This window comes from Schistocerca gregaria, chromosome 11 (assembly GCF_023897955.1).
Source record: "Schistocerca gregaria isolate iqSchGreg1 chromosome 11, iqSchGreg1.2, whole genome shotgun sequence".
NCBI classification, from domain to species: domain Eukaryota; kingdom Metazoa; phylum Arthropoda; class Insecta; order Orthoptera; family Acrididae; genus Schistocerca; species Schistocerca gregaria.
This window is the reverse complement of record NC_064930.1, coordinates 56,796,023-56,823,515: the sequence shown is the minus strand read 5'-3', so window position 1 is coordinate 56,823,515 and position 27,493 is coordinate 56,796,023. Positions and strand designations below refer to the sequence as shown.

At 46.3% G+C, this 27,493-nt stretch overlaps 1 protein-coding gene across 3 annotated transcripts in view; it reads right to left on the bottom strand.

The window, feature by feature from the left end:
* Positions 1 to 27,493, bottom strand: part of LOC126295284 (procollagen-lysine,2-oxoglutarate 5-dioxygenase) — a 508,510-nt gene that overhangs the window by 196,435 nt on the left and 284,582 nt on the right. For all 3 annotated transcript variants that reach the window (XM_049987713.1, XM_049987714.1, XM_049987715.1), the window contains one exon: positions 4,758 to 4,883. In XM_049987713.1, the coding sequence (XP_049843670.1) occupies positions 4,758 to 4,883 (126 nt within the window). The remainder of the gene's footprint in view (positions 1 to 4,757; positions 4,884 to 27,493) is intronic.

The following is a 27,493-nucleotide window of genomic DNA, read 5'->3' as shown; positions in this document are numbered from 1 at the left end:
TTCAAGGTCATTAATGATTTTTAAAAAAAACCTTTCTATTCATCATTTCTTCCCACATTTTCAACCATTTTCTTCTCTTTTTTATTAAACACTACACGGTTCAAAATGGCGACACCATGTTTCGTCACCTGTGACAATATCACGGTAACATGGCAGATGACTCAAAGACAGCGCCATTCGAGTACTGCGGTGTCCGGCAGTCAGTGGCTGGGGAACCCACTGCACACGCTGATGTTCAGTAATCGACGGATCTCGTCCACAGCGATTCTGCGGTCGTCCGAGACCAAAGCATTCACTTCCGCAGCCATTTCCGGCTTGACGGCACGATGAGCCTGTCCGGTACGAGCATCGTCTTCCAGTCACTCGCACCGCTCGAGGAATCATTTGCGTCGTTCCACAACACTCGAACGCCTTCATCCGTCGATACATTTCACAGCCTCCAACTCCCTCCGCCGCCAAAAATTGAATCACTCATTATTCCCGCTTACTCGTCTGCACGTCTGGTAGTGGACGATAACTTGTGTGACCACCTTCTGTTCGGCGTGAAACCACACTGGCGTTCTGCAGCATCAAATGTCAGTCTCTCCACCAATAGATGGCGCCATTATACCCGCAGTTACGTTGTGCCACCTTATGTGTGAGGTAAAGGTAGACGCACTGGCCAGGTTTCATTTGAACACATCTCATAGATGTAGATGAATGAAAATGACACACGCCAACAGTTGCAACAAGAAAGAGGAAAGCCGGCCGCGGCGGTCTCGCGGTTCTAGGCGCGCAGTCCGGAACCGTGCAACTGCTACGGTCGCAGGTTCGAATCCTGCCTCGGGCATGGATGTGTGTGATGTGCTTAGGTTAGTTAGGTTTAAGTAGTTCTAAGTTCTAGGGGACTAATGACCACAGCAGTTGAGTCCCATAGTGCTCAGAGCCATTTGAACCAAGAAAGAGGAAAGCCTTAAGGTAAACGGATCGTGGCTCCTCGTACTGCAGCGAATAACCGTCTCAGGTAGCAACAGCAGAACCGAACCGGAAACGACCGCGCAGAAGCCCTCGGACGTTGGCGCGCCAGGCACATATAGGGTGTTACAAAAAGGTACGGCCAAAATTTCAGGAAACATTCCTCACACACAAATAAAGAAAAGATGTTATGTGGACATGTGTCCGGAAACGCTTACTTTCCATGTTAGAGGTCATTTTATTACTTCTCTTCAAATCACATTAATCATAGAATGGAAACACACAGCAACAGAACGTACCAGAGTGACTTCAAACACTCTGTTACAGGAAATGTTCAAAATTTCCTCCGTTAGCGAGGATACCTGCATCCACCCTCCGTCGCACGGAATCCCTGATGCAGCCCTGGAGAATGGCGTATTGTATCACAGCCGTCCACAATACGAGCACGAAGGGTCTCTACATTTGGTACCGGGGTTGCGTAGACAAGAGCTTTCAAATGCTGCCTTAAATGAAAGTCAAGAGGGTTGAGGTCAGGAGAGCGTGGAGGCCACGGAATTGGTCCGCCTCTACCAATCCTTCGGTCACCGAATCTGTTGTTGAGAAGCGTACGAACACTTCGACTGAAATGTGCAGGAGCTCCATCGTGCACGAACCACATGTTGTGTCTTACTTGTAAAGACACATGTTCTAGCAGCACAGGTAGAGTATCCCGTATGAAATCACGATAACGTGCTCCATTGAGCGTAGGTGGAAGAAACTAAAATGAGCTCTAACACGGAAATTAAGCGTTTCCGGACACATGTCCACATAACATATTTTCTTTATTTGTGCGTGAGGAATGTTTCCTGAAAGTTTGGCCATACCTTTTTGTAACACCGTGTATAGTCTGCGGCCGCGAGCTCGGCTCCAGTTCACCACCGGCAATGGAGGGTGAGGCTTTGACAATGCCAGCCACTCGTGCTGGCGAAACCTCAGCAAAATCATTAGATGAACCTCGGCCGAAGAACCCGAGACAGAAGCCAATAGGCAGTTTGTCAAGTGGCAACGAAAGCCTTAACAATTTTGTATTGTGGCAAATGATAGCATACAAAGCGGAGAATATTTTACCACACTGTTACTATGTAAAATTTCTATCTACCGTGTTATTCCACTAATTACAGACTTTTTATGAGAGGCCCTGTACCAAGGATATACTGTTTCATAAGATGCTGACCTTACTTTTCCTCAGTTCCCCACTTAATAAACCACTTTTTCATAATTCTCTCGCAACTGGGTCTGCACAAGAAGTTTCTGAGATGAGACTGTGTGAACTCTGCCGAGTTTTGGTAAAAGAAGCACATTATAACACAGTAACAACAGTAATGCGTAAGTTTTATTCAAAATTCGCCGCTCCTGACATTTCCCCGAAAGTTACAATCAACAAGCCAGGCAAAAATAAATCATTGCATTTTCAGCAGAATTCTTTTTAGATACTAGCCAAAGCAGATGTGACAGATCTTATTAAATGATCACCATGCAAATGCGGGCATGAAGTGGCCGCAGTTAACATTTACAAAAAAATGTGAGCGTAGGCTTCAGTTTAGAACATCACTCCCCTCCAGCGCTCGGCATTTCCCATCGGCGCTTCCCAACCTTTTGAGTTGGTGGACCCCTTCTTCAGTCGAAAATACATGGCGGACCCCTGATCTGTTCCCAATGACTCCCCCCCCCCCCCCCCACGTATCATTAGTCTTTGGTTTAGAGATGAATGAAAACAACTTGAAGGTCAAAAATCGACTCATGAAACAGGTAGTGCACTGACGAGGCAACTTGAACATTTCATGATGCCTAGGGCCGCATACGTGCCAGCGTGTGCTGTGACTGGTCGACAAAGCTCGCTCCGCGCATGCGTAAAACGTTTCAGCGCATCTAGTGCCGTGAGCCGGCGCCCAAACGACCCCCGTATTGTTGCGGAACAGTCGATCAGAGAAGCCGCATTCTGCAGCGCTAAACTGTGTCTGCGTCCTCACTTAGCAACCGCAAAGGCTGCTTGGGAATGCTTGAGATGCTAGCATCAACAACGATGAGGGAAGTTACAAAAATTCATTACATAACATTATTTTTGTGACTGCTCCTCGAAGAATTTTACCTCCTACAAGTTACCCAAGGTCAACAGAGGAGTGTCCACTGGACCTGACGGGATACCAATTCGATTCTACACAGAGTACGAGAAAGAACTTGCCGCCCTTCTAACAGCCGTGTACCGCAAGTCTCTAGAGGAACGGAAGGTTCCAAATGATTGGAAAAAGAGCACAGGTAGTCCCAGTCTTCTAGAAGGGTCGTCGAGCAGATGCGCAGAACTATAGACCTACATCTCTGACGTCGATCTGTCGTAGAAGTTTTTGCTCACGTATCATGTCATTTCTGGAAAGCCAAAATCTACTCAGTAGGAATCAACACGGACTCCAGAAACAGCGATCAGTGAGACCCAACTCGCTTTATTTGTTCTTGAGAGCCAGAAAACATTAGATACAGACTCCCAGGTAGATGCCATTTTCCTTGACTTCCGGAAGGCGTTCGATACAGTTCCGCACTGTCGCCTGACAAACAACGTAAGAGCCTACGGAATATCAGACCAGCTGGGTGGCTGGATTGAAGAGTTTTCAGAAAACAGAACACAGTATGTTTTTCTCAGTGGAGAAACGTGTACAGACGTTAAAGTAACCTCTGGCATGCCACAGGGGAGTGTTATGGGACCATTGCTTTTCACAATATATGTAAATGACCTAGTAGATAGTGTTGGAAGTTCTGTGCGGCCTTTCGCGGATGATGCTGTAGTATACAGAGAAGTTGCAGCATTAGGAAATTGTAGCGAAATGCAGGAAGATCTGCAGCGGATAGGCACTTGGTGCAGGGAGTGGCAACTGACCCTTAACATAGACAAATGTAATGTATTGCGAATACATAGAAAGAAGGATCCTTCATTGTATGATTATATGATAGCGGAACAAACACTGGTAGCGGTTACTTCTGTAAAATATCTGGGAGTATGCGTGCGGAACGATTTGAAGTGGAATGATCGTATAAAATTAATTGTCGGTAAGGTGGGTACCTGGTTGAGATTCACTGGGAGAGTGCTTAGAAAATGTAGTACATCAACAAAGGAGGTGGCTTCCAAAACACTCCTTCGACCTATACTCGAGTATTGCTCATTAGTGTGGGATCCGTACCAGGTCGGGTTGACGGAAGAGATAGAGAAGATCCAAAGAAGAGTGGCGCGTTTCGTCACAGGGTTATTTGGTAAGCGCGATAGCGTTACGGAGATGTTTAGCAAACTCGAGTGGCAGACTCTGCAAGAGAGGCGCTCTGCATCGCTGCCCAGGTTTCGAGAGGGCGCGTTTCTGAATGAGGTGTCGAATATATTGCTTCCCCCTACTTATACCTCCCGAGGAGATCATGAATGTAAAATTAGAGAGATTCGAGCGCGCACGGAGGCTTTCAGACAGTCGTTCTTCCCGCGAACCGTACGCGACTGGAACAGAAAAGGGAGGTAAATGACAGTGGCACGTAAAGTGCCCTCCGCCACACACCGTTGGGTGGCCTGCGGAGTATAAATGTAGGTGTAGATGTACTACTGGACAGACATTCTGTCTCTCTGAAAATTTTCATTTTCATACAATAAACATTTTGCGAAGCACAGCCAAGAAAGTGTTGAAATATGTACAGAACTTGGGTCAGGTCAGCGATAATTCGAGCACTGCAGTTAAATGTGGCACGTAGGCGTACAACTGCGGCCGCTACAGGCACGCTTCTGCGGTACTCACCGCCTGTCGTTGTTGATGATGTCCATGTAGTCCGTGGAGCGAGCGTAGAAGCCGTCGGAGGTGAGGGCGCCCCAGAAGTTGGACCACGTCTTGTACGGCCTCACCAGCAGCGGAGCAGTCACCGTCCTGCAAGGCAGACGAACCGTGTCTCTGCACTCGTTCTCCACACAATGGTGCTCTCATTTTAACTGCACTACTATGCCTCATTACACTGACAAGGACGAGCTTCAAGATGAGCGACATAGCCTCTACATCACATAGACTGCACCCAAGAAAGACAAGCGACGTAGGACTGTGTGTGCCACTTTTCAGCTCTGTCAACACATTCCATTGTTGCCCTACATCTGTCACCTGTATAAAGGTGCTCTGCCGAGCTTTTACTGCAACAAAAAACCACAGATAGCAAACAAATGCAGACAACATCGTGTGTTATTGCAGTGTTCACGATCTCCTCTGTCGCCGCACACTGCGCCACACAATATCTTGCACAGTGGAAACAGTATACAGTACTCAGAAACAATAAATGGTTAGCTGAACACCTAGTTGTCCCAAACGTGAAAAAACTAAACTTTTTTCCCCCCTCTGTCAAGTTGGAGGACACTAGGAATGTGCAAGACGATCCATTTGAGATGTCAGAAAAGTATGACTTTATTAAAATCATGTACGTGTGTGTATGTGCGCGCGTCTATATATACACTACTGGACATTAAAATTGCTACACCACGAAGATGACGTGCTACAGACGCGAAATTTAACCGACAGGAAGAAGATGTTCTCATGTGCAAATCATTAGCTTGTCAGAGCATTCACGCAAGGTTGGCACCGGTGGCGACACCTACAACGTGCTGACATGAGGACAGTTTCCAACCGATTTCTAATACACAAACAGCAGTTGACCGGCGTTGCCTGGTGAAACGATGTTGTGATGCCTCGTGTAAGGAGGAGAAATGCGTACCATCACGTTTCCGACTTTGATAAAGGTTGGATTGTAGCCCACCGCGATTGCGGTATATCGTATCGTGACATTGCTGCTCGCGTTGGTCGAGATCCAATGCCTGTTAACAGAATATGGAATCGGTGGGTTCAGAAGGGTAATACGCAACGTCGTGCTGGACCCCAAGGGCCTCGTATCGCTAGCAGTCAAGATGACAGGCATCTTATCCACACGGCTGTAACGGATCGTGCAGCCACGTCTCGATCCCTGAGTCAACAGATGGGGACGTTTGCAAGACAACAACCATCTGCACGAACAGTTCGACGACGTTTGCAACAGCACGGACTATCAGCTCGGAGACCGTGGCTGCGGTTACCCTTGACGCTGCATCACACACGGGAGCGCCTGCGATGGAGTACTCGACGACGAACCTGGGTGCACGAATGGCAAAACGTCATTTTTTCGGATGAATCCAGGTTCTGTTTATAGCATCACGATGGTCGCATCCGTGTTTGGCGACATCGCGGTGAACGCACATTGGAAGCGTGTATTCGTCATCGCCATACTCAGGAATGTAGGTTTTATTCATTCACAGAATTTAACTGTAGTCAACATGAACATTCAAGTACAGTAGTTCCATTGCCAGAGCAGGGCAGGGCAGGGCAGAGCCATGGAAGAGAAGCATGTGCGGTTAAAAAATCATTTGCTAAATGATTTGTTAATGCAATTGCTGATGAACTGACACAAATTGAAATGCTATGATTTGCTTCAAATACTGCAGCATCATTAGCGGGATCACGATTTCTTGAAAATGTGTTCGCGCATATTCTACACCTTCATGTCTGCATGCATAATTGTGCAGAACAGAAACAGCTCTGATAACATCTGTCTGTTGCATATCCTTTGCTGTTACAAACAGCCTGCAGTTTATGTTTCTGTGAATGTATGAATTAACCCAGAATTTTTCCTTCTTTTTTTCATCCGTAAGTAATAACAACAGACGGCCACATCTTCTTCCGCCCGAATCTGTACTCAACGTGTCCTGCGTAACCAAAAGATGCTCGGGTAAAACAAACAGTACTGCTACCCCTCCACGCTCAAAAACGGCAACTGCAGTTCCTCACTGCAGAGCTGCACCATATTTGGAACTGTGTTGCGACCCAGTCTGCAACCAGACGTTGCCCACCCGTCGTGTTGCTTTTCAGTTGCCGTGCTGTGGGCGGACGGCCTAAATGTATTCGCAGTGGCAAATACGGACAACCGTCGGCTGTATAACAGAACGACGACAATAAAAATTTCTGCCGGACACTTACTCAAAGCCGAAATTCCCGGATATTGTGACGGGTCATCTTCCATTGCCTATGTGGCCATGACTCACAGCCATACCCGAACTTCTTGCATATGTCGTCAGCCGTGTGTCTACAACTTGTACTCGTACGTCCATTATGTGTATTCCAGTACAGGGGAGACATTTTACTTGAAAGTGACTTGCCTGTAGTCAGCGGGCAGGGAAGGGGAAGGGTTCGCAGCGTACGAGAGAGGTGCATTGTCTGGCAGTGTGTGCAGGCACTAGACACCCAAGAGGCGAGCGCGCGCACACACACAATATTGACTTACCAAGCGGGAAAGCGCTGGTAGATAGGCACAATAAAAAAAAAACACACAAACACACCCACAAAATTTCGAGCTTTCGAAACCCACCGTTGCTTCGTCAGGAAAGAGGGAAGGAGAGGGAAAGACGAAAGGATGTGGGTTTTAAGGGAGAGGGTAAGGAGTCATTCCAATCCTGGGAGCGGAAAGACTTACCTTAGGGGGAAAAAGGATAGGTATACACTCGCACACACACACACACACACACACACACACACACACACACACACACACACATACAGACACAAGCAGACATATTTAAAGGCAAAGAGTTTGGGCAGAGATATCAGTCGAGGCGGAAGTACAGAGGCAAAGATGATGTTGAATGACAGGTGAGGTATGAGCGGCGGCAACTTGAAATTAGCGGAGATTGAGGCCTGGTGGATAACGAGAAGAGAGGATATATTGAAGGGCAAGTTCCCATCTCCGGAGTTCGTATAGGTTGGTGTTGGTGGGAAGTATCCAGATAACCCGGACGGTGTAACACTGTGCCAAGATGTGCTGGCTGTGCACCCTGGCATGTTTAGCCACAGGGTGATCCTCATTACCAACAAACACTGTATGCCTGTGTCCATTCACGCGAATGGACAGTTTGTTGCTGGTCATTCCCACATGGAAAGCTTCACAGTATAGGCAGGTCAGTTGTTAAATCACGTGGGTCCTTTCACACGTGGCTCTGCCTTTGATCGTATACACCTTCCGGGTTACAGGACTGGAGTAGGTGGTGGTGGGAGGGTGCATAGGACAGATTTTACACCGGGAGCGGTTGCAAGGGTAGGAGCCAGAGGGTAGGTAAGGTGGTTTGGGGATTTCATAGGGATGAACCAAGAGGTTACGAAGGTTAGGTGGACGGCGGAAAGACTCTCTTGGTGGAGTGGGGAGGATTTCATGAAGGATGGATCTCATTTTGGGGCAGGATTTTAGGAAGTCGTATCCCTGCTGGAGAGACACATTCAGAGTCTGATCCAGACACGCGAAGTATCCTGTCACAAGTGGGGCACTTTTGGGGTTCTTCTGTGAGAGGTTCTGGGTTTGAGGGGATGAGGAAGTGGCTCTGGTTCTCTGCTTCTGTACCAGGTCGGGAGGGTAGTTGCGGGATGCGAAAGCTGTTTTCAGGTTGTTGGTGTAATGGTCCAGGGATTCAGGACTGGAGCAGATTCGTTTGCCACAAAGGCCTAGGCTGTAGGGAAGAGACCGTTTGATATGGAATGGGTTGCAGGTGTCATAATGGAGGTACTGTTGCTTGTTGGTGGGTTTGATGTGGACGGATGTGTGAAGCTGGCCATTGGACAGATGGAGGTCAACGTCAAGGAAAGTGGCATGGGATTTGGAGTATGACCAGGTGAATCTGATGGAACCAAAGGAGTTGAGGTTGGAAGCAAATTCTGGAGTTGTTCTTCACTGTGAGTCCAGATCATGAAGATGTCATCAATAAATCTGTACCAAACTTTGGGTCGGCAGGCCTGGGTAACCAAGAAGCCTTCCTCTAAGCGACCCATAACTAGGTTAGCATACGAGGGGGCCATCCTGGTACCCATGGTTGTTCCCTTTAATTGTTGCTATGTCTGGCCTTCAAAAGTGAAGAAGTTGTGGGTCAGGATGAAGCTGGCTAAGGTGATGAGGAAAGAGGTTTTAGGTAGGGTGGCAGGTGATCAGCGTGAAAGGAAGTGCTCCATCGCAGCGAGGCCCTGGACATGCGGGATATTTGTGTATAGGGAAGTGGCATCAATGGTTACAAGTATGGTTTCCGGGGGTAACAGACTGGGTAAGGATTCCAGGGGTTCGAGAAAGTGGTTGGTGTCTTTGATGAAGGATGGGAGACTGCATGTAATGGGTTGAAGGTGTTGATGAGATACGTTCTGTGGGGGCTTGGTAACCAGCTGCAATGGGGCGGCCGGGATGTTTGGGTTTGTGAATTTTAGGAAGTAGGTAGAAGGTAGGACACGTCTGCTTGTGTCTGTGTATGTGCGGATGGATATGTGTGTGTGTGTGTGTGTGTGTGTGTGTGTGTGTGTGCAAGTGTATACCTGTCCTTTTTTCCCCCTAAGGTAAGTCTTTCCGCTCCCGGGATTGGAATGACTTTGTGTGTATGTTTGTGTTTGTTTGTGTGTCTATCGACCTGCCAGCGCTTTTGTTTGGTAAGTCACATCATCTTTGTTTTATATATATATATATACTCCCGGAAATGGAAAAAAGAACACATTGACACCGGTGTGTCAGACCCACCATACTTACTCCGGACACGGCGAGAGGGCTGTACAAGCAATGATCACACGCACGGCACAGCGGACACACCAGGAACCGCGGTGTTGGCCGTCGAATGGCGCTAGCTGCGCAGCATTTGTGCACCGCCGCCGTCAGTGTCAGCCGGTTTGCCGAGGCATACGGAGCTCCATCGCAGTCTTTAACACTGGTAGCATGCCGCGACAGCGTGGACGTGAACCGTATGTGCAGTTGACGGACTTTGAGCGAGGGCGTATAGTGGGCATGCGGGAGGCCGGGTGGACGTGCCGCCGAATTGCTCAACACGTGGGGCGTGGGGTCTCCACAGTACATCGATGTTGTCGCCAGTGGTCGGCGGAAGGTGCACGTGCCCGTCGACCTGGGACCGGACCGCAGCGACGCACGGATGCACGCCAAGACCGTAGGATCCTACGCAGTGCCGTAGGGGACCGCTCCGCCACTTCCCAGCAAATTAGGGACACTGTTGCTCCTGGGGTATCGGCGAGGACCATTCGCAACCGTCTCCATGAAGCTGGGCTACGGTCCCACACACCGTTAGGCCGTCTTCCGCTCACGCCCCAACATCGTGCAGCCCGCCTCCAGTGGTGTCGCGACAGGAGTGAATGGAGGGACGAATGGAGACGTGTCGTCTTCAGCGATGAGAGTCGCTTCTGCCTTGGTGCCAATGATGGTCGTATGCGTGTTTGGCGCCGTGCAGGTGAGCGCCACAATCAGGACTGAATACGACCGAGGCACACAGGTCCAACACCCGGCATCATGGTGTGGGGAGCGATCTCCTACACTGGCCGTACACCTCTGGTGATCGTCGAGGGGACACTGAATAGTGCACGGTACATCCGAACCGTCATCGAACCCATCGTTCTACCATTCCTAGACCGGCAAGGGAACTTGCTGTTCCAACAGGACAATGCACGTCCGCATGTATCCTGTCCACCCAACGTGCTCTAGATGTGTAAGTCAACTACCCAGGCTAGCAAGATCTCCGGATCTGTCCCCCATTGAGCATGTTTGGGACTGGATGAAGCGTCGTCTCACGCGGTCTGCACGTCCAGCACGAACGCTGGTCCAAGTGAGGCGCCAGGTGGAAATGGCATGGCAAGCCGTTCCACAGGACTACATCCAGCATCTCTACGATCGTCTCCATGGGAGAATAGCAGCCTGCATTGCTGCGAAAGGTGGATATACACTGTACTAGTGCCGACATTGTGCATGCTCTGTTGCCTGTGTCTATGTGCCTGTGGTTCTGTCAGTGTGATCATGTGATGTATCTGACCCCAGGAATGTGTCAATAAAGTTTCCCCTTCCTGGGAGAATGAATTCACGGTGTTCTTATTTCAATTTCCAGGAGTGTATATTGGCCACAACATCTGGGCAGATGATTGTTGCAGTGTCTGTGTGTTTATGTGTTGCATTTTTTCATATGACCTGTCAAGCCAATGGCAGCATGGCATCTCTTGCCGCAATTGTCACAAGTGTACCTGGCTGCTGAGGCAGGAGCAGTGGTAGCATTGCGAAGCTTTTTTTGCCTTAATCTGTCTAACAAGCCTTCATCATGCTTCGACATTCCAGATGATATATCGTCACGCCACTCTAGTCTCATGCTAGCCTGTGCCTCCCATCTGTTTGTGTCGATTCCAAAGCTCTCCATATCTCATTTGCAGGAGTCCTTGAACCTCAATACAGGACATCCTACAGATCTTTTGGCTATAGAGATCTCTCCAAGCATCACCTCACGTTGTAATCTGTCAGGATCCATACGATACGTTGGGAGTATTGGAGGTGGGGAGAGGGGAGTGAAAGCAGGGAGCAAAAATGGAGAGAAGCAAGGAACGGTGCATGCACTGGCAGAATGTGGCACACAAAGAGGGTGGAAGTCTAGAATAAGAAAGAGGTGATATGACAGAGGGGGTGAAAACTGTTGGCCAAAGTGTGTGGGGACAGTATGTAACCACAGCTTGACGGGATACTTTTGGGAGCGGAGAATGTCACATGGGAGAGTAGAATAAGGAAGATATGATAGGGCAGAGGGGGAGGAAACTGTTGGGCAGAGGGTGTGGAGACAGTGGGTAACCACAGGTTGACACAGGGATACTTTTGGGGGCAGAGAATGTACTGTAAAGTAACTCCCATCTGAGCAGTTCAGAAAGGCTGATGGTGGAGGGAAGGATCCAGATAGCTGTAATGAAGCAGCCACTGAAATCAAGCGTGTTATGTTTGGCTGAATGTTATGCAACAGGGTGGTCTACTTTGCTCTCGGCCGCAGCCTGGTAGTGGCCGTTCATCCCGGCGGACGGCCAGTTGGTAATCGTACCGATACAAAAAGCTGTGCAATGATTGCAACAGCACCAGTGTACGACATGGCTGTTTTCACGTGTGGCCCAGCCTCTGATGGGTACGATAAGCCTACAACACGACTGGAATAGGAAGTACTGGCTGGGTGGATTGGGCAGGTCTCACACCTGGGTCTTCCACAGGGATAGATCCCTGTTCAAGTCCCGGCTGTGGCACAAATTTTAATTCATTTATTCAGCTCCCATCCTGATCGTAGATAAAGATGAAACTTAAATGTATTGAGGAAAGCTTAATTATAAGATGTATAAGATCACCTGAGGTATAGGATTTCTCCACTACATCCAATTCTGGGGTGCTGTTCCAATGCCGGAGAGCCCCTGCAATAGTCTACATCTACATCTACATGATTACTCTCCAATTCACACTTAAGGGCCTGGCAGAGGGTTCATCGAACCATTTTCATACTACCTCTCTACCATTCCACTCTCGACTGGGGCATAGGAAAAAGGAACACCTAAATCTTTGCCTTTCTCTGGCAAGTGTTCTAACAACTGAGCTATTCAAGCACATCTCACGCCCTGTCCTCACAGATTTAATTCTGCCAGTACCTCGTCTCTTACCCTCCAAATGTCGCAGAAGCTCTCCTGCATACCTTGCGGAACTAGCACTCCTGGAAGAAAGGATATTGCGGAGACATGCTTAGCCACAGCCTGGGGGGTGTTTCCAGAATGAGATTTTCACTCTGCAGCGGAGTGCGCGCTGATATGAAACTTCCTGGCAGATTAAAACTGTGTGCCAGACCGAGACTCGAACTCGGGACCTTTGCCCTTTGCGGGCAAGTGCTCTACCAAGTGCAGGAGAGCTTCTGCAAAAAGTAGGAAACGAGGTAGTGGTGGAATTAAAGCTCTGAGGACAGGGAGTCAGTTGTGCTTGGTTAGCTCAGTTGGCAGAGCACTTGCCCGCGGAAGGCAAAGATCCCAAGTTCGAGTCTCGGCCCGGCACACAGTTTTAATCTGCCAGGAAGTTTCATATCAGTGACACTCTAACCCCTATTGCATGATAACACGAAACCAGCTGTCCTTCTTTGCACTTTTTTGAAGTCCTCAAGCAATCCCACCTCGTAAAGATCCCACAACGCGCAGCAATATTCCAGCAGAGGACGGACAAGTGTAATGTAGGTTGTCTCTTTAGTGGTTTTGTCGCATCTTGTAAGTGTTCTGCCATCAAAGCGCAATCCTTGTTTCGCCTTCCCCACAATATTACCTATGTGGTCTTTCCAATTTAAGTTGCTTGTAATTGTAATTCCTAGGTATTGAATCGAATCGACAGCCCTTAGATTTGTGCGATTTATCGTATACCCAAATTTATCGGATTTCTTTTGGTACCCATTTGGATGACCTCGCACTTTTCTTTGTTTAGTGCTAATTGTCACTTCTCGCACCATACAGAAATTCTCTCTAGATCATTTTGTAATTGGAATTGATCGTCTGATGATTTTACTAGATGGTAAATTACAGTGTTATCAGCAAACAATCTAAGCGGGCTGCTCAGATTATCATCTAGATCATTTATATAAATTAGGAGCAGCAGAGGGCCTATGACACTACCTTGTGGATGCCAGATATCACTTCTGTTCTACTCAATGATTTACCATCCATCACTACGAACTGTGACCTCGCTGAGAGGATATCCTGAATCCAGTCACACAACTGAGGTGATACTCCATATGCATGCAATTTGATTAATAGTCGCTTGTGAGGAATGGTATCAAAAGCCTTCTGGAAATCTAGGAATATGCAATTGATCTGAGATCCCTTGTCAACAGCACTCGTTACATGCACAAGAACGACATTTTCTGAATTCGTCTTGGTTATGTATCAATAAGCCATTTTCTTCAAGGTGATTCATAATGTTCGGGTTCAGTATATGCTCCAAAATCCTACTGCTAGCTAAGGAACAGTGACGATTTAGGAGGAAAATAAGCTGAACATGTGAACTGAAATTTGTGTTGAAGAGGGCTTTGCACTTGGGTAGTCCGTGCAGCACTGCTAACCAGTGCTGTGTGGGTGTAACGGTCAGAAGTCCTGTGCAGTAAGTAATGAGACCCAGGTCCAAGTTCTGGCCGCGGCACAAATTTTAATTCATTTATTCAGCTTCCTTCATTATCACAGATAAAGATGAGATTTTGTCTCAAAGACAATTTAATTATAAGACCTAACGGACTAGGATGTTCCGGGGTTGAGTGGGTGACAGAACACCACTTTAGGGGTGTGGGTCGGATCTCGATTAGGGTGTCCCTCATTTCAGGACAAGCCAATAGGTGATCAAAGCTCTAACAAAGGATGTGGTTCAGTTGTTCCAGTCTGGGATGGTAGTGGGTGACAAAGAGGTTACTCCTTTGTAGCTGGGTTTTGGAGGTGGTGGGATGATTGGGGGGTTTAAGGGGAAACGGCAGCGGAGATTTGTTTGCGGACTATGTCTGGAACATAGTCCCTGTCTGTGAAGGCCTCAGTGAGACCCTCGGCATACCGAGCGAGGGAGGTTTTGTCACTACAGATACGCCATCCCCGAGTGGCCAGGCTGTGCGCAACAGATTTCTTGGTGTGCAGATGGAGCCATCATAGAGGAGGGGGCCAACTTGTAGAGGGTGGCATGCTGGGATGAGGGGCACCAGGTGAAGCAGATGGGAGACAGAGCGTTGAAGTTATGAAGGAATAAGGATACGGTGTCTTCGTCCAGAGTGTAGATTATGAAGATATCAACTATTGCACTACTGGCCATTAAAATTGCTACACCACAAAGATGACGTGCTATAGATGCGAAATTTAACCGGCAGGAAGAAGATGCTGTGATATGCAAATGATTAGCTTCTCAGAGCATTCACACAAGGTTGGCGACAGTGGCGACACCTACAACGTTCTGACTTGAGGAAAGTTTCCAACCGATTTCTCATACACAAACAGCTGTTGACCGGCGTTGCCTGGTGAAACATTGTTGTGATGCCTGTGTAAGGAGTAGAAATGCGTACCATCGCGTTTCCGACTTTGATAAAGGTCGCATTGTAGCCTATCGCGATTTCGGTTTATCGTATCGCGACATTGCTGCTTGCGTTGGTCGAGATTCAATGACTGTTAGTACAATATTGAATCGCTGGGTTCAGGAGGGTAATACGGAACGCCGTGCTGGATCCCAACGGCTTCGTATCACTAGCAGTCAAGATGACAGGCATCTTATCCGCACGGCTGTAACGGATCGTGCAGCCACGTCTCGATCCCTGAGTCAACATATGGGGACGTTTGCAAGACAACAACCATCTGCACGAACAGTTCGATGACGTTTACAACACCATAGACTATCAGCTCGGGGACCGTGGCTGCGGTTACCCTTGACGCTGCATCACAGACAGGAGCGCCAGCGATGGTGTATTCGACGACGAACCTGGGTGCACGAATGGCAAAACGTCATTTTTTCCAATCAATCCCGGTTCTGTTACAGCATCACGATGGTCGCATCCGTGTTTCGCGACATCGCGGTGAACGCACTTTGGAAGCGAGTATTTGTCACCGCCATACTGGCTTATCACCCAGTGCGATTTCAGATGTGTTACGACCCGTGGCTCTGCCTGTCCTTCGATCCCTGCGAAACCCTACATTTCAGCAGGATAATGCACGACCGCAAGTTGCAAGTCCTGTACGGGCTTTTCTGGATACAGAATATGTTTCACTGCTGCCCTGGCCAGCACATTCTCCATTATCTCTCACCAATTTAAAACGTCTGGTCAATGGTGGCCGAGCAACTGGCTCGTCACAATACGCCAGCCACCACTCTTGATGAACTGTGGTGTCGTGTTGGAGCTGCACAGGCAGCTGTACCTGTACACGCCATGGAAGCTCTGTTTGACTCAATGCCCAGGCCTAACAAGGCCGCTATTACGGCCAGAGGTGATTGTTCTGGGTACTGATTTCTCAGGATATATGTGCCCAAATTGCGTAAAAATGTAGTCACATGTCAGTTCTAGTATAATATATTTGTCCAATGAATACCTGTCTATCATCTGTATTTTTTTTTTTGTAGCAATTTTAATAGCGAGTAGTATAGATGGTTACTTAAGTAAGGCTCCTCTAGTCATAATTTACAATATCACTGGATACACAAGAGAGCACCTAGTCACAGTTACAGATCTGACGTATTAAAATGAGAATTAGATCGACTCAGGCTCAACAGCAAAAACTGCACAAACATTCTCTGCATAAAAACTTTTCCACTGCCACGTAATGGTTCGAGTTAAACTCACGCTCCAAGTAGACACATATCCCGTAATCTTAAATGTTACACAATAAAATCTCTCAATTAATCAAAAGGGTTCACAGTTAATTGGCTTTTTATAAAATAGTCCGACTATGAATGACAGTATAGTAATCGCAGACCCAAGAGATCAGCCTTCTAGAGCCCGCAGACACCATGTCGTATCTGTTAGACCATCGTCCTTCCGTGCCAAGAAACGTCCCATTTTTGAGAGCACACTCCCAGGCGCGAGCTCTATCAGTGCCGCAGCAAACCTCACTGCCACAGGCCACAGAGTGGCATGTACACCACCTCGGATGTGTGATGTCTCGTGATGGCACTGTTACTCTCCCAGCAAAAACAATATTTAATTTCTGTTTGTTCGCATTGTATGTTGATTCTACCGAACTAATACAGGGTGTATACGGGGACAAGGAAAAAAAAATTACTGGATCATTCCCGGGTTTCTCCCGGATATCCCGTTTAAAAAATTCGCTTTTTCCAGAGCGAAAATACACTTTTTCTGTGCTAAGTGACAGTAGATTTTCCCTCAGAACTGTAAAACTTATCAATTCTTTGAATGGTTAACGTTTTATACAATCGCGTAGAACTTAAAAAAAAAATTGAAAAAATAAAAAAATAATAAAATAAAACGAGAGAAGTGTTGCAAAGACCTTTGATTTGCAGCAACATACACGTTGCATTTTTTCGTATTACGAAAGTATAAATTCGTAATTGCACCAAACACAGCGCTTTAGTTTCCAGAGCATTGAAACCGAGGTTGCGATGTCCTTTTGTAAGCGAGTCATATCTCAAGCCACGAGATCTCGTCAGCCGATGACAGCAGCTATTCAGAACATAGGACACGTGTTATACTCAGCCAAAAGCAAGATCACTGGTTACCTAGCGCGAACACGCAAGAGGAAAAGTTAACCGTTTACATTAATGTACACAGTACCGTATATCTACAAGAAAAGCTAAGCTTTCACATATAATATTAGTCTCTAAGATTAACACGCTACAACAGAAGCTTAGCTTTCACATGTAATATTGATCTTTTTTGCGTGTGTTATACTTTAAGATACATCACACAAATGTGGCAGTTAATTTAATATTATGACATAAATGTCTCGGCTCGAAATTCTTGTAAGTGGCTGGTCCTCAAACTGTTCAGTTTCGATATGTGATTTAGATATCCATTCCACTTTCTCACACGTAACATAAGTCATCTTGCGTAAAAAGAAATTTACTTTGAAAGTAACGGTTTTCTAACCACCGTTCACAATACCATCCGGAGACTGTTAGAAATAGGTTCGATTTACCAGTTGTCAGAGAGCGCCAGAAAACATGCATTATTGTGCTTGTGCAACTGCGGTGGTGTAGGAAGCCCGCATGTTCGTGTGTATAAAGCACTAAGAGAGTTTACATTACACCATAAAAGAAACAGGGCATCAGAGGATTCTCCAAAGAGCATCGGAATTTCGTGAGCCATACTAAAATTCATAATTCGGCTTGAAGCGCGAATTGGCTTTTTTCAGATTCACAATGAAGTAGGTCCCATCTGATCTTAAGCTTTTCAGTGTGGTTTTTGGGATGTAAATTTTCTTGGAGTACCAGTACTCTACGATCTCATTTTTGGTTCTTTATAATGGCATAATGCCAGATATGGCAGAAGATGATAACGTGCCCTTGAAATTGCACTTTAAATTCAGCGAGCAGTTGGAACTAGCCAATACTGTAGATTTTCTTGGAGTACCAGTACTCTACGATCTCATTTTTGGTTCTTTATAATGGCACAATGCCAGATATGGCAGAAGATGATAACGTGCACTTGAAATTGCACTTTAAATTCAGCGAGCAGTTGGAACTAGCCAATACTGTAGAATGAAACATTTCGTTTCAAATAAAATGATTGCCTCAGAGAAAAGATTAATAAAGCCAAATTTCTTCAGCAAACTTGCAAAAATAACTTCATCGTTTTGCAACTAACTTCCTACTAACTTGTAAATAAAATCAAATAAAATCAGAAAACTGAAATTAATAATATATTTTTGCCCTCCGCAATTATGTGAATGTATTTTAATTCACTTGATAGTTCCCCGGCCACAGAAATCCGTTTTGTTTTCATTTCACTCGGGAGCTGTACACGAAGAGAAGCAGCGAAATCGCTTAACGTAAACACGAGTCACGTGGAGGTTAACCCCCTCTCCACTATAACTCAGACAACTCTGTGCAGCTAGGGCGCGCGAGAAAAATTTTTCTCGTTTGCATCTGGCTGCTTGCTGGTACTACCGACACAGCTAACAGCCAAACTTCAAGTGGCAGGAGAAGGTACTGCTTATACACGGGTCAAATGCGCATGCGCAACAGACCGCTGGCAATTGGTCAAACGAACCTAATGTGAACAGTTGTGACGTCATGCTTATAACAAGCAGTTTATTGTTACGAAGAATTACAGTTTGCGCCCTACGGCCTTTGACATATGTTTGCTATTTGCAAACGCTTGTGCGTGCACGGTTTTTTGTTGCTGTAAATTGCACATTTCCTTTGTCACTAAGGTTTTACTTTTTTTTCCCTCTTGTTTATATTTTATTGCTGCGGTATCATTCTCCAGTAGCAGGATACAATAACATGCTTTGCTAGAGAATCAATTCTGCAGCCACAATTTAAAAAAAATTTAACTGAAAGCTAAAACAATGAAAAATTCGCGGAATTCCGAAAAATTCCGGGGTTTTCCCCGGTTTTCTCCCGGATGAAAAAATTCCCGGGTTTTCCCCGGATTTCCCAGTTGTCCCGGGTCGTATACACCCTGTTATAACATGAAAAACATTTCTCGTTTGATTCTACAGAACTTATAACATGTAACACATTTCTCTCACAAACGCTGTGTGAATGTAATAAAAACCTGTTAATAGATACATAGTCTTTTGCGGCAGCATTAGTCTCATTAAAATTCTTCCAGTTGTTCAGCCTCATCATCTAAAGTAAAACAATGTTTTGGCTAAGTTGAAGTGAACTTCCGCAGGGCAAAGACTAATTAGCTGTGGATTGGGTGCACCAATACATCACTATTCTAATCATCTCACTAGACCATCTGTCGGCAAATAGCGGCCCACAGACCGTATGCATCTGCCAACGGTTTTTGTTCTACCTGCTGAGACAGTCCGAATTTTCATTTAACAATTTATACCTTTTATTAACTTCCTCAGTCTCAGAATTTCTTCTCAGTAACTATTCCTTTCTCCATTCCCTTTTAGTTTTCTATATCTTTTACTTCTATGTACACTGTGTGATAAAACGATCCGGACACCTGGCTGAAAATGACTTACAAGTCATCAATAATGCTCGAATTCAATAAGGTGTTGGCCAACACTTGGCCTCGATGACTCTCATACGCATATGTTCAGTCAGGTGCTGAAGGTTTCTTGGGGAATGTCAGCCCATTCTTCACGGAGTGCTGCACTGAGGAGAGGTATCAATGTCAGTCTGTGAGGCCGGGTACAAAGTCGGCGTTCAAAAGCATCCCAAAGGTGTTCCGTAGGATTCAGGTCAGCATTCTGTGCAGGCCAGTCCATTACAGGGGTGTTACTGTCTTGTAATCACTCTGCCACAGGCCGTGCAATATGAACATTTGCTTCATCGTGTTGAAATATGTCACCATCCCCCAAATGCTCTTCAACAGTGGAAAGGTGCTTAAAACATCAATGTAGGCCTGTGCTGTGATAATGCCACGCAAAACAACAAGGGGTGCAAGCCCCCTCCATGAAAAACACGACCACACCATAACACCACCACCACCAAATTTTACTGCTAGCACTAAACAAGCTGGCAGATTACGTCCACCGGGCATTCACATTACCTACACTCTGCCATCGGATCACAATATTCTGTACCGTGATTTGTCACTCCACACAACATTTTTCCACTGTTCAAATGTCCAATGTTTATACTCCGTACACCACACGAGGTGTCATTTGGCATTTATTGGCATGATGTGTTGCTTATGAGCAGCCACTCAACCACGAAATCCAAGTTTTCTCTCCTCCCGCCTAACTGTCATAGTACTTGCAGTGGATCCTGATGCAGTTTGGAATTCCTGTGTGATGGTCTGGATAGGTGTCTGCCTATTACACATTATGAAATGCAGAGTTAACTAATGCATGACATCATTTTAATAGTTGTCACCCTCCATCAACATCTGCTTCCACAAAGTGGCTCCCACTGCTGCACTAGAGCAACAAATGTAAATGTATCAGATTTTATTAGAGCTAAAATAACGTTTGTGGATCTTACACAAGAGGAAAGGGTATGTGGCAGACTATATGCAAAATGCACGACTCGCTGGCAACAAATAGCCTGCTACAAATCAGCGACAAGCTTTTGAAGGCTGTTAGTCGTGGAGAAATGACACCAGTTGTGTATGCACTGTTTGTTTAATTCAGTTGGTCTCTGCAGTATCCAGAAAGGTCACTGTCCTGCAGTCACACGTCGTGCCGGGATTGCTGGCACCCAGGACGTCAGTAGCCCGTATCTGGCTTCAATGTCGATACTATCAGGCTGTTGCAACAGGTTGACTGCCCCTCTCATTTTACATGTGCAGATCCACAGTTGTGTTGCAAATATTCTTGAAACTTCAGAGGCTGCCCACAATTGTGGTGGTGATCTGCTAGTGCTGATCTGTTCTGCTGCCACAACTGAACACAGTGTTCCTGCTCTGCTATGTGGGTAATAAAGTCTGTTCAGGCTATGGTGGTCAGGGTAAAGCGATCAAATTTCATCTGAGGCACTCTGTCTTCAGGCCACAAGTGACCTACCAGGACCATCCGACCGCCGTGTCATCCTCGGTGGAGGATGCGGATAGGAGGGGCGTGGGGTCAGCACACCGCTCTCCCGGTCGTTACGATGGTATTCTTGACCGGAGCCACTACTATTTGGTCGAGTAGCTCCTCGATTGACATCACGAGACTGAGTGCACCCCGAAAAATTGCAACAGCACATGGCAGCCTGGACAGTCACCCATCCGAGTCCTGACCACACCCGACAGCACTTAACTTCGGTGATCTCACGGGAACAGGTGTATCCATTGTGGCAAGGCCGTTGCCCTCATCCAAGGTACTAGTGGAGTTAATTTTTTTTGTTTGGAAGGGAAGGTCAACACTGTTTGCCACTTTTGGCCAGTTGGCGAAGTGCTGCTATGACAGAATAGAGATGCACACTCTGCAATCTCTCTCAATTGATTTTACAGAAAAAGAAGAAAAAAATTAATTGTGTTGCTTATAGCTTTAGACGTCAGCTTCATAATGACAGCCCATCAATGGTATTAGTTAGTGTGGTATTTGCCTTTATTTTAGACAGTGTGTGAATTTCGAGAAAGTCTGCAATAAAAGATAGGGTCACTATGATTTGTCATTTGGTGCATATTACACAATATGTTGCTGTGTATGAAATTTAGCTAATATACTGAATTTTTCTTTAGATTTGAGTGGAGGTCTATCTGCCACCAATCTTGAAAATATAGCTCATTCATTCGTAACTACGTACACCAGTGATAAAGCCAGAAAGAAATATACATAACATTCATCATCACAAGCAGTCTGCGATATCAAAACAAGATTTTGGCAAACAATAGTATGCAAAGAGAAGAGTATTTTGCCATATGGTTACTATGTGAAACTTTATTACCTACTGTGTTGTTCCACTAACTACAGGCTTTTCCGACGAAAGAATGCAATTTTTGAGGGTCATCAATAGCTGGTGAAATGAGAAATGCTGTGTGTTTTGGAAAAATATAAGTGAAGATATTAAACATTAATTTTTGTACTGAGGATGGGCTTTTTCATAATTATTGACTTTACTTGTTCGAAGTTCCTCACTTAACAAACCACTGTTTCAAAATTCTCTCGCAATTGCATCTGGACAACATCTTAGAGAGGTGAAATTGTGAAAACTCCACTGTGTTTTGGCAAAAGAAGCAAATTTTATCATTGCAAAAAAAGAAATTAAGGTTTTAGTCAAACTTTGATGGTTAATAAGCCAGGCAAAAATAAGTTGCTGCTTTTCTTGCATTTTCAGCAGAACTATTTGTAGATGATAATCAAAGCAGAGGTGACAGTAGATCTTTTTGAATGTTCACTGTGCAACTGCAGGCATGGAGGGGCTCCACTTAATACAGAGTGTTCATAAATGAATATTGGGGTTTTAACGCTTTATAATACACTCCTGGAAATTGAAATAAGAACGCCGTGAATTCATTGTCCCAGGAAGGGGAAACTTTATTGACACATTCCTGGGTTCAGATACATCACATGATCACACTGACAGAACCACAGGCACATAGACACAGGCAACAGAGCATGCACAATGTCGGTACTAGTACAGTGTATATCCACCTTTCGCAGCAATGCAGGCTGCTATTCTCCCATGGAGACGATCTAGAGATGCTGGATGTAGTCCTGTGGAACGGCTTGCATGCCATTTCCACCTGGCGCCTCAGTTGGACCAGCGTTCGTGCTGGACGTGCAGACCGCGTGAGACGACGCTTCATCCAGTCCCAAACATGCTCAATGGGGGACAGATCCGGAGATCTTGCTGGCCAGGGTAGTTGACTTACACCTTCTAGAGCACGTTGGGTGGCACGGGATACATGCGGACGTGCATTGTCCTGTTGGAACAGCAAGTTCCCTTGCCGGTCTAGGAATGGTAGAACGATGGGTTCGATGACGGTTTGGATGTACCGTGCACTATTCAGTGTCCCCTCGACGATCACCAGAGGTGTACGGCCAGTGTAGGAGATCGCTCCCCACACCATGATGCCGGGTGTTGGCCCTGTGTGCCTCGGTCGTATGCAGTCCTGATTGTGGCGCTCACCTGCACGGCGCCAAACACGCAAACGACCATCATTGGCACCGAGGTAGAAGCGACTCTCATCGCTGAAGACGACACGTCACCTTTCGTCCTTCCATTCACGGCTGTCGCGACACCACTGGAGGCGGGCTGTACGATGTTGGGGCGTGAGCGGAAGACGGCCTAACGGTGTGCGGGACCGTAGCCCAGCTTCATGGAGACGGTTGCGAATGGTCCTCGCCGATACCCCAGGAGCAACAGTGTCCCTAATTTGCTGGGAAGTGGCGGTGCGGTCCCCTACGGCACTGCGTAGGATCCTACGGTCTTGGCGTGCATCCGTGCCTCACTGTGGTCCGGTCCCAGGTCGACGGGCACGTGCACCTTCCGCCGACCACTGGCGACAACATCGATGTACTGTGGAGACCTCACGCCCCACGTGTTGAGCAATTCGGCGGTACGTCCACCCGGCCTCCCGCATGCCCACTATACGCCCTCGCTCAAAGTCCGTCAACTGCACATACGGTTCACGTCCACGCTGTCGCGGCATGCTACCAGTGTTAAAGACTGCGATGGAGCTCCGTATGCCACGGCAAACTGGCTGACACTGACGGCGGCGGTGCACAAATGCTGCGCAGCTAGCGCCATTCGACGGCCAACACCGCGGTTCCTGGTGTGTCCGCTGTGCCGTGCGTGTGATCATTGCTTGTACAGCCCTGTCGCAGTGTCCGGAGCAAGTATGGTGGGTCTGACACACCGGTGTCAATGTGTTCTTTTTTCCATTTCCAGGAGTGTATTTATTACATTACACTGACATTTATAAATTATGTGTCAAACGAAAGAGCAACTAAATATTTGTGTTTGGCACCAGTGCACATTCGCAGCACGCAATGTTCCTGCCGCAATCTGTTACACAGTCGTAGTAGTGAATAGGGCGACTAGTGAACAGAAAGGATTTTGTGTTTTGCAGTTTGCAAAGACCGAACCTGTAGTTACTGTGCAACGTGCATTCCGGCTGAAGTTCAGTTGTGATCCTCCAGGTGATGATAACATTTGTAGGTGGTATCATCAATTTGAAGATACCGGCTGCCTTTGTAAAGGGAAGATCACAGGACAACCAAGAGTCAGTGAAGAGACTGTTGAGTGGGTGAGAGAGTCATACACTTGTAGCCCAAAGAAATTAGTCCGAAAGGCTAGACGCGAATTACAAGTTCCCGTGTCGACTGTTTGGAAAATTTTAAGAAAACGTGTGAAAGTACGTTCTTACCGTTTACAGTTATTACAGGCTCTAAAGCCGGCAGACCACGATTTACGTGCCAACTTCACAAACGAAATGTTGTTACGTAACGATGAAGATTTTCTGGATCATGTTGTCTTCAGTGATGAATCGACCTTTCACCTAAGTGGACACGTTAATACTCACAACATGCGCATCTGGGGCTCAGAAAATCCTCGCGAGGTTGTACAAATGCAACGAGATTCCCCTACAGTGACTGTCTTTTGTACCGTATCCCGGCGGAAAGTTTATCGGCCTTTCTGTTTTGGTGAACCTACTGTAACTGGCACTTCTTACCTTGATACATTAGAGCAATGGCTCTTCCCTCAGTTGGAACAAGATGAGCCGGAGAACTTCATTTTCCAGCAAGATAGTGCAACGCCACTGGCATAGCAAAGTACGCGATTAGTTGAACTTCACTGTACCCAAGTGCTGGATAGGCCGAAAGGGGCCCAACGACAGGACTCGCTTCGCGTGGCCTCCACGTTCACACAACCTAATGCCATGTGATTTTTTCCTTTGGGGCTTCACCGAGGATCGTGTGTACGTACCTACGCTACCAGCAGCCCTCCACGAATTAAGAAACCGGATTGAAGCAGCTGTTGCTACAATCACTGAAGACACACTTATCTACGTTTGGGAAGAACTCGGCTACAGACTTTATGCGTGCCATGTGACAAATGGTGCTCACACTGAACATTTATAAGGTTCTTGGTACAACTGTTTGAGTTGCTCTTTCATTTGACACATCATTTATAACTGTAAGTTTAACATAAAAATATTATAAAGCATTAAAACCCTGATATTCATTTATAAACAGCCTGTATTTACAAGATAAGTGAGCACAGACTTGAGTTTGGAATGGCACTGCCCCTCCGACGCTCGGCATTTCCCCTGCAGTGGCTGCCCGCAACCACCACCACTGGCACTTCCCGCACACTCGCTGTGCTGACAGCGCAACTACCAGCGACAATACTGTGCGCACGCGCTTAACAGATTTAGCAGTTTCCCCAATGTAGGTGCACCGCACTCACACAGTCTCTCACATACACTGTCAGCTTTCGTGGCTTTTTATGAGTCCTTAGTGGATCCTACCAAATCCTGGACTCTGTGGCCACTTCAGAAGACTTGTCTGATGCCCCCTCACCAAAGCAACTCACCTGCTCCATCTATAACTAATGCCTTCAATTGCCCTCCAAGTCAGGTAATGCACCATCGAGAGTTGTTATTTTATCTCCCTTCTTTGATACTGGCTTCCTGCTGAATTTGATAGCTCTTCTCAGTACTTTACTGTCGTATCCATTGGCTCGTATAATGTTATGCAGATCTTTGAATTCTTGTTTGACACAATTTTTATCACTGATGTGTAGTGTTCGAGTGGGTAGCGTCTGTAGTACTCGTATGGAAAATGTCTGAGTCAGAAATTTTGGAATACGCAATGGTCAGTGTGAGTAGGTTTCCGGTAGGCCTCACGTCCGATTCTGCCGTCGGCAGTTGTGTAGACCTCAAAGTCCAGAAACGGCATCGTACCATTACTTTCTCGTTCTAGCATAAACTGGACGTTCTTCTGGAGACTGTTAATATCCTGATGGAATTTAGTCTGCTTTGCTTCTCCGTGCGGCCAAATACAAAACGTACTGTCCACAAGACGTGACCGACAGTGTGGGCAGAACTGCGGGGAGCTTAACACAGTTTGCTCAAACGCTCGTATAAAGACAACTGCTGGGAAAATTTGATTCAGAACATTTTCAAACAAGTGCTGATACGGATTTTCCTCCATAGATTCCTCTTGTAATCAAAACAGAAAACAGTGGACATGCATACAGGGTGTATACCGTATTTACTCGAATCTAAGCCGCACGTTTTTCCCCGTTTTTGTAACCCAAAAAACCACCTGCGGCTTAGAATTGAGTGCAAAGCACGCGGAAGTTCTGAAAAATGTTCGCCGGCCGCGGTGGTCTCGCGGTTCTAGGCGCGCAGTCCGGAACCGTGCGACTGCTACTGTCGCAGGTTCGAATCCTGCCTCGGGCATGGGTGTCTGTGATGTCCTTAGGTTAGTTAGGTGTAAGTAGTTCTAAGTTCTAGGGGACTGATAACCATAGCAGTTGAGTCCCATAGTGCTCAGAGCCATTTTTTTTTTTTTTTTTTGAAAAATGTTGGTAGGTGCCACCACAACTAACTTCTGCCATCGAATATATGTAGCGCTATACAGGCATGCTTTCCAGCCTCAAAGATAAATACTGGCGCCAAAACCTCTGAGTCAGTAAGTAAATTAAAAGGTAGAAGAATATAAACATTTGCCATGTATTCTTTTGTGTTTGCTGCTATCTCATTTAAATCCTCTCTGCCTAAAACTACGAAACTGGAGTGAGACAACAGCAAACGCGGAAGAATATACATATCATGTCATGTTAATATTCGTATTATTCATATGCTGATAGTGATACAGTCAGAAATGAACCACGGTAACTAACTAGATTTTTAAATCTAAGATAAATCTAATTTCTGTGCAGAATGCAATGTACTAAAGAGGCGTGTGCAAAGATTTTCAAATGGAGAAAAATTTTTGTTATACTCTCGTCCAGAACATCTTCTATCATACAAAGTCAATTATTTGGTTCTTGTTTATCATTATCAAAGAAAGCACCAGTGTAAGTAACAACAAATTGCAGTCTCTTGCCATTGTTTTGCTTGTGAGGCAATTCTCCTCTCTCTCTCTCTCTCTCTCTCTCTCTCTCTCTCTCTCTCTCTCTCTCTCTCTCTCTTTTATTGTAAGCCGCGGTAGCGCACACAAAAGCAAGCCACGCCGTGAGCGGCGACAGGTCGTAAGCACACATTATCAGAATGCGACAAACAATGCATGACACAGTACAGTAATGTATTTTCAGCTTAGAGTGACGTAAACACCTATAACAAAGAGAACGGCACTTATCAGATCAAAGAAAAATAAGCAATCAATTGAAACCAGATGATGCACGTGGAAAAGGAAGGGTACCCGTATAAATACGGACGGAGCGCCTGATACATTGCAATGGCTACTTGGTAAAGCTTAACTGCTAAGCTTATGACTCGAACCAAACTACTGTAGCTGTATCGTCATTCATTCGACCTCAATTCTGTCTCGTGTTACAGTGGACCAACTATGTTTCGATTTGCGGGTGTGGTCTAAAACTTTTCTCTCCCTTTGAATTTCGAGTCTCAAATTTCAGGTGCGGC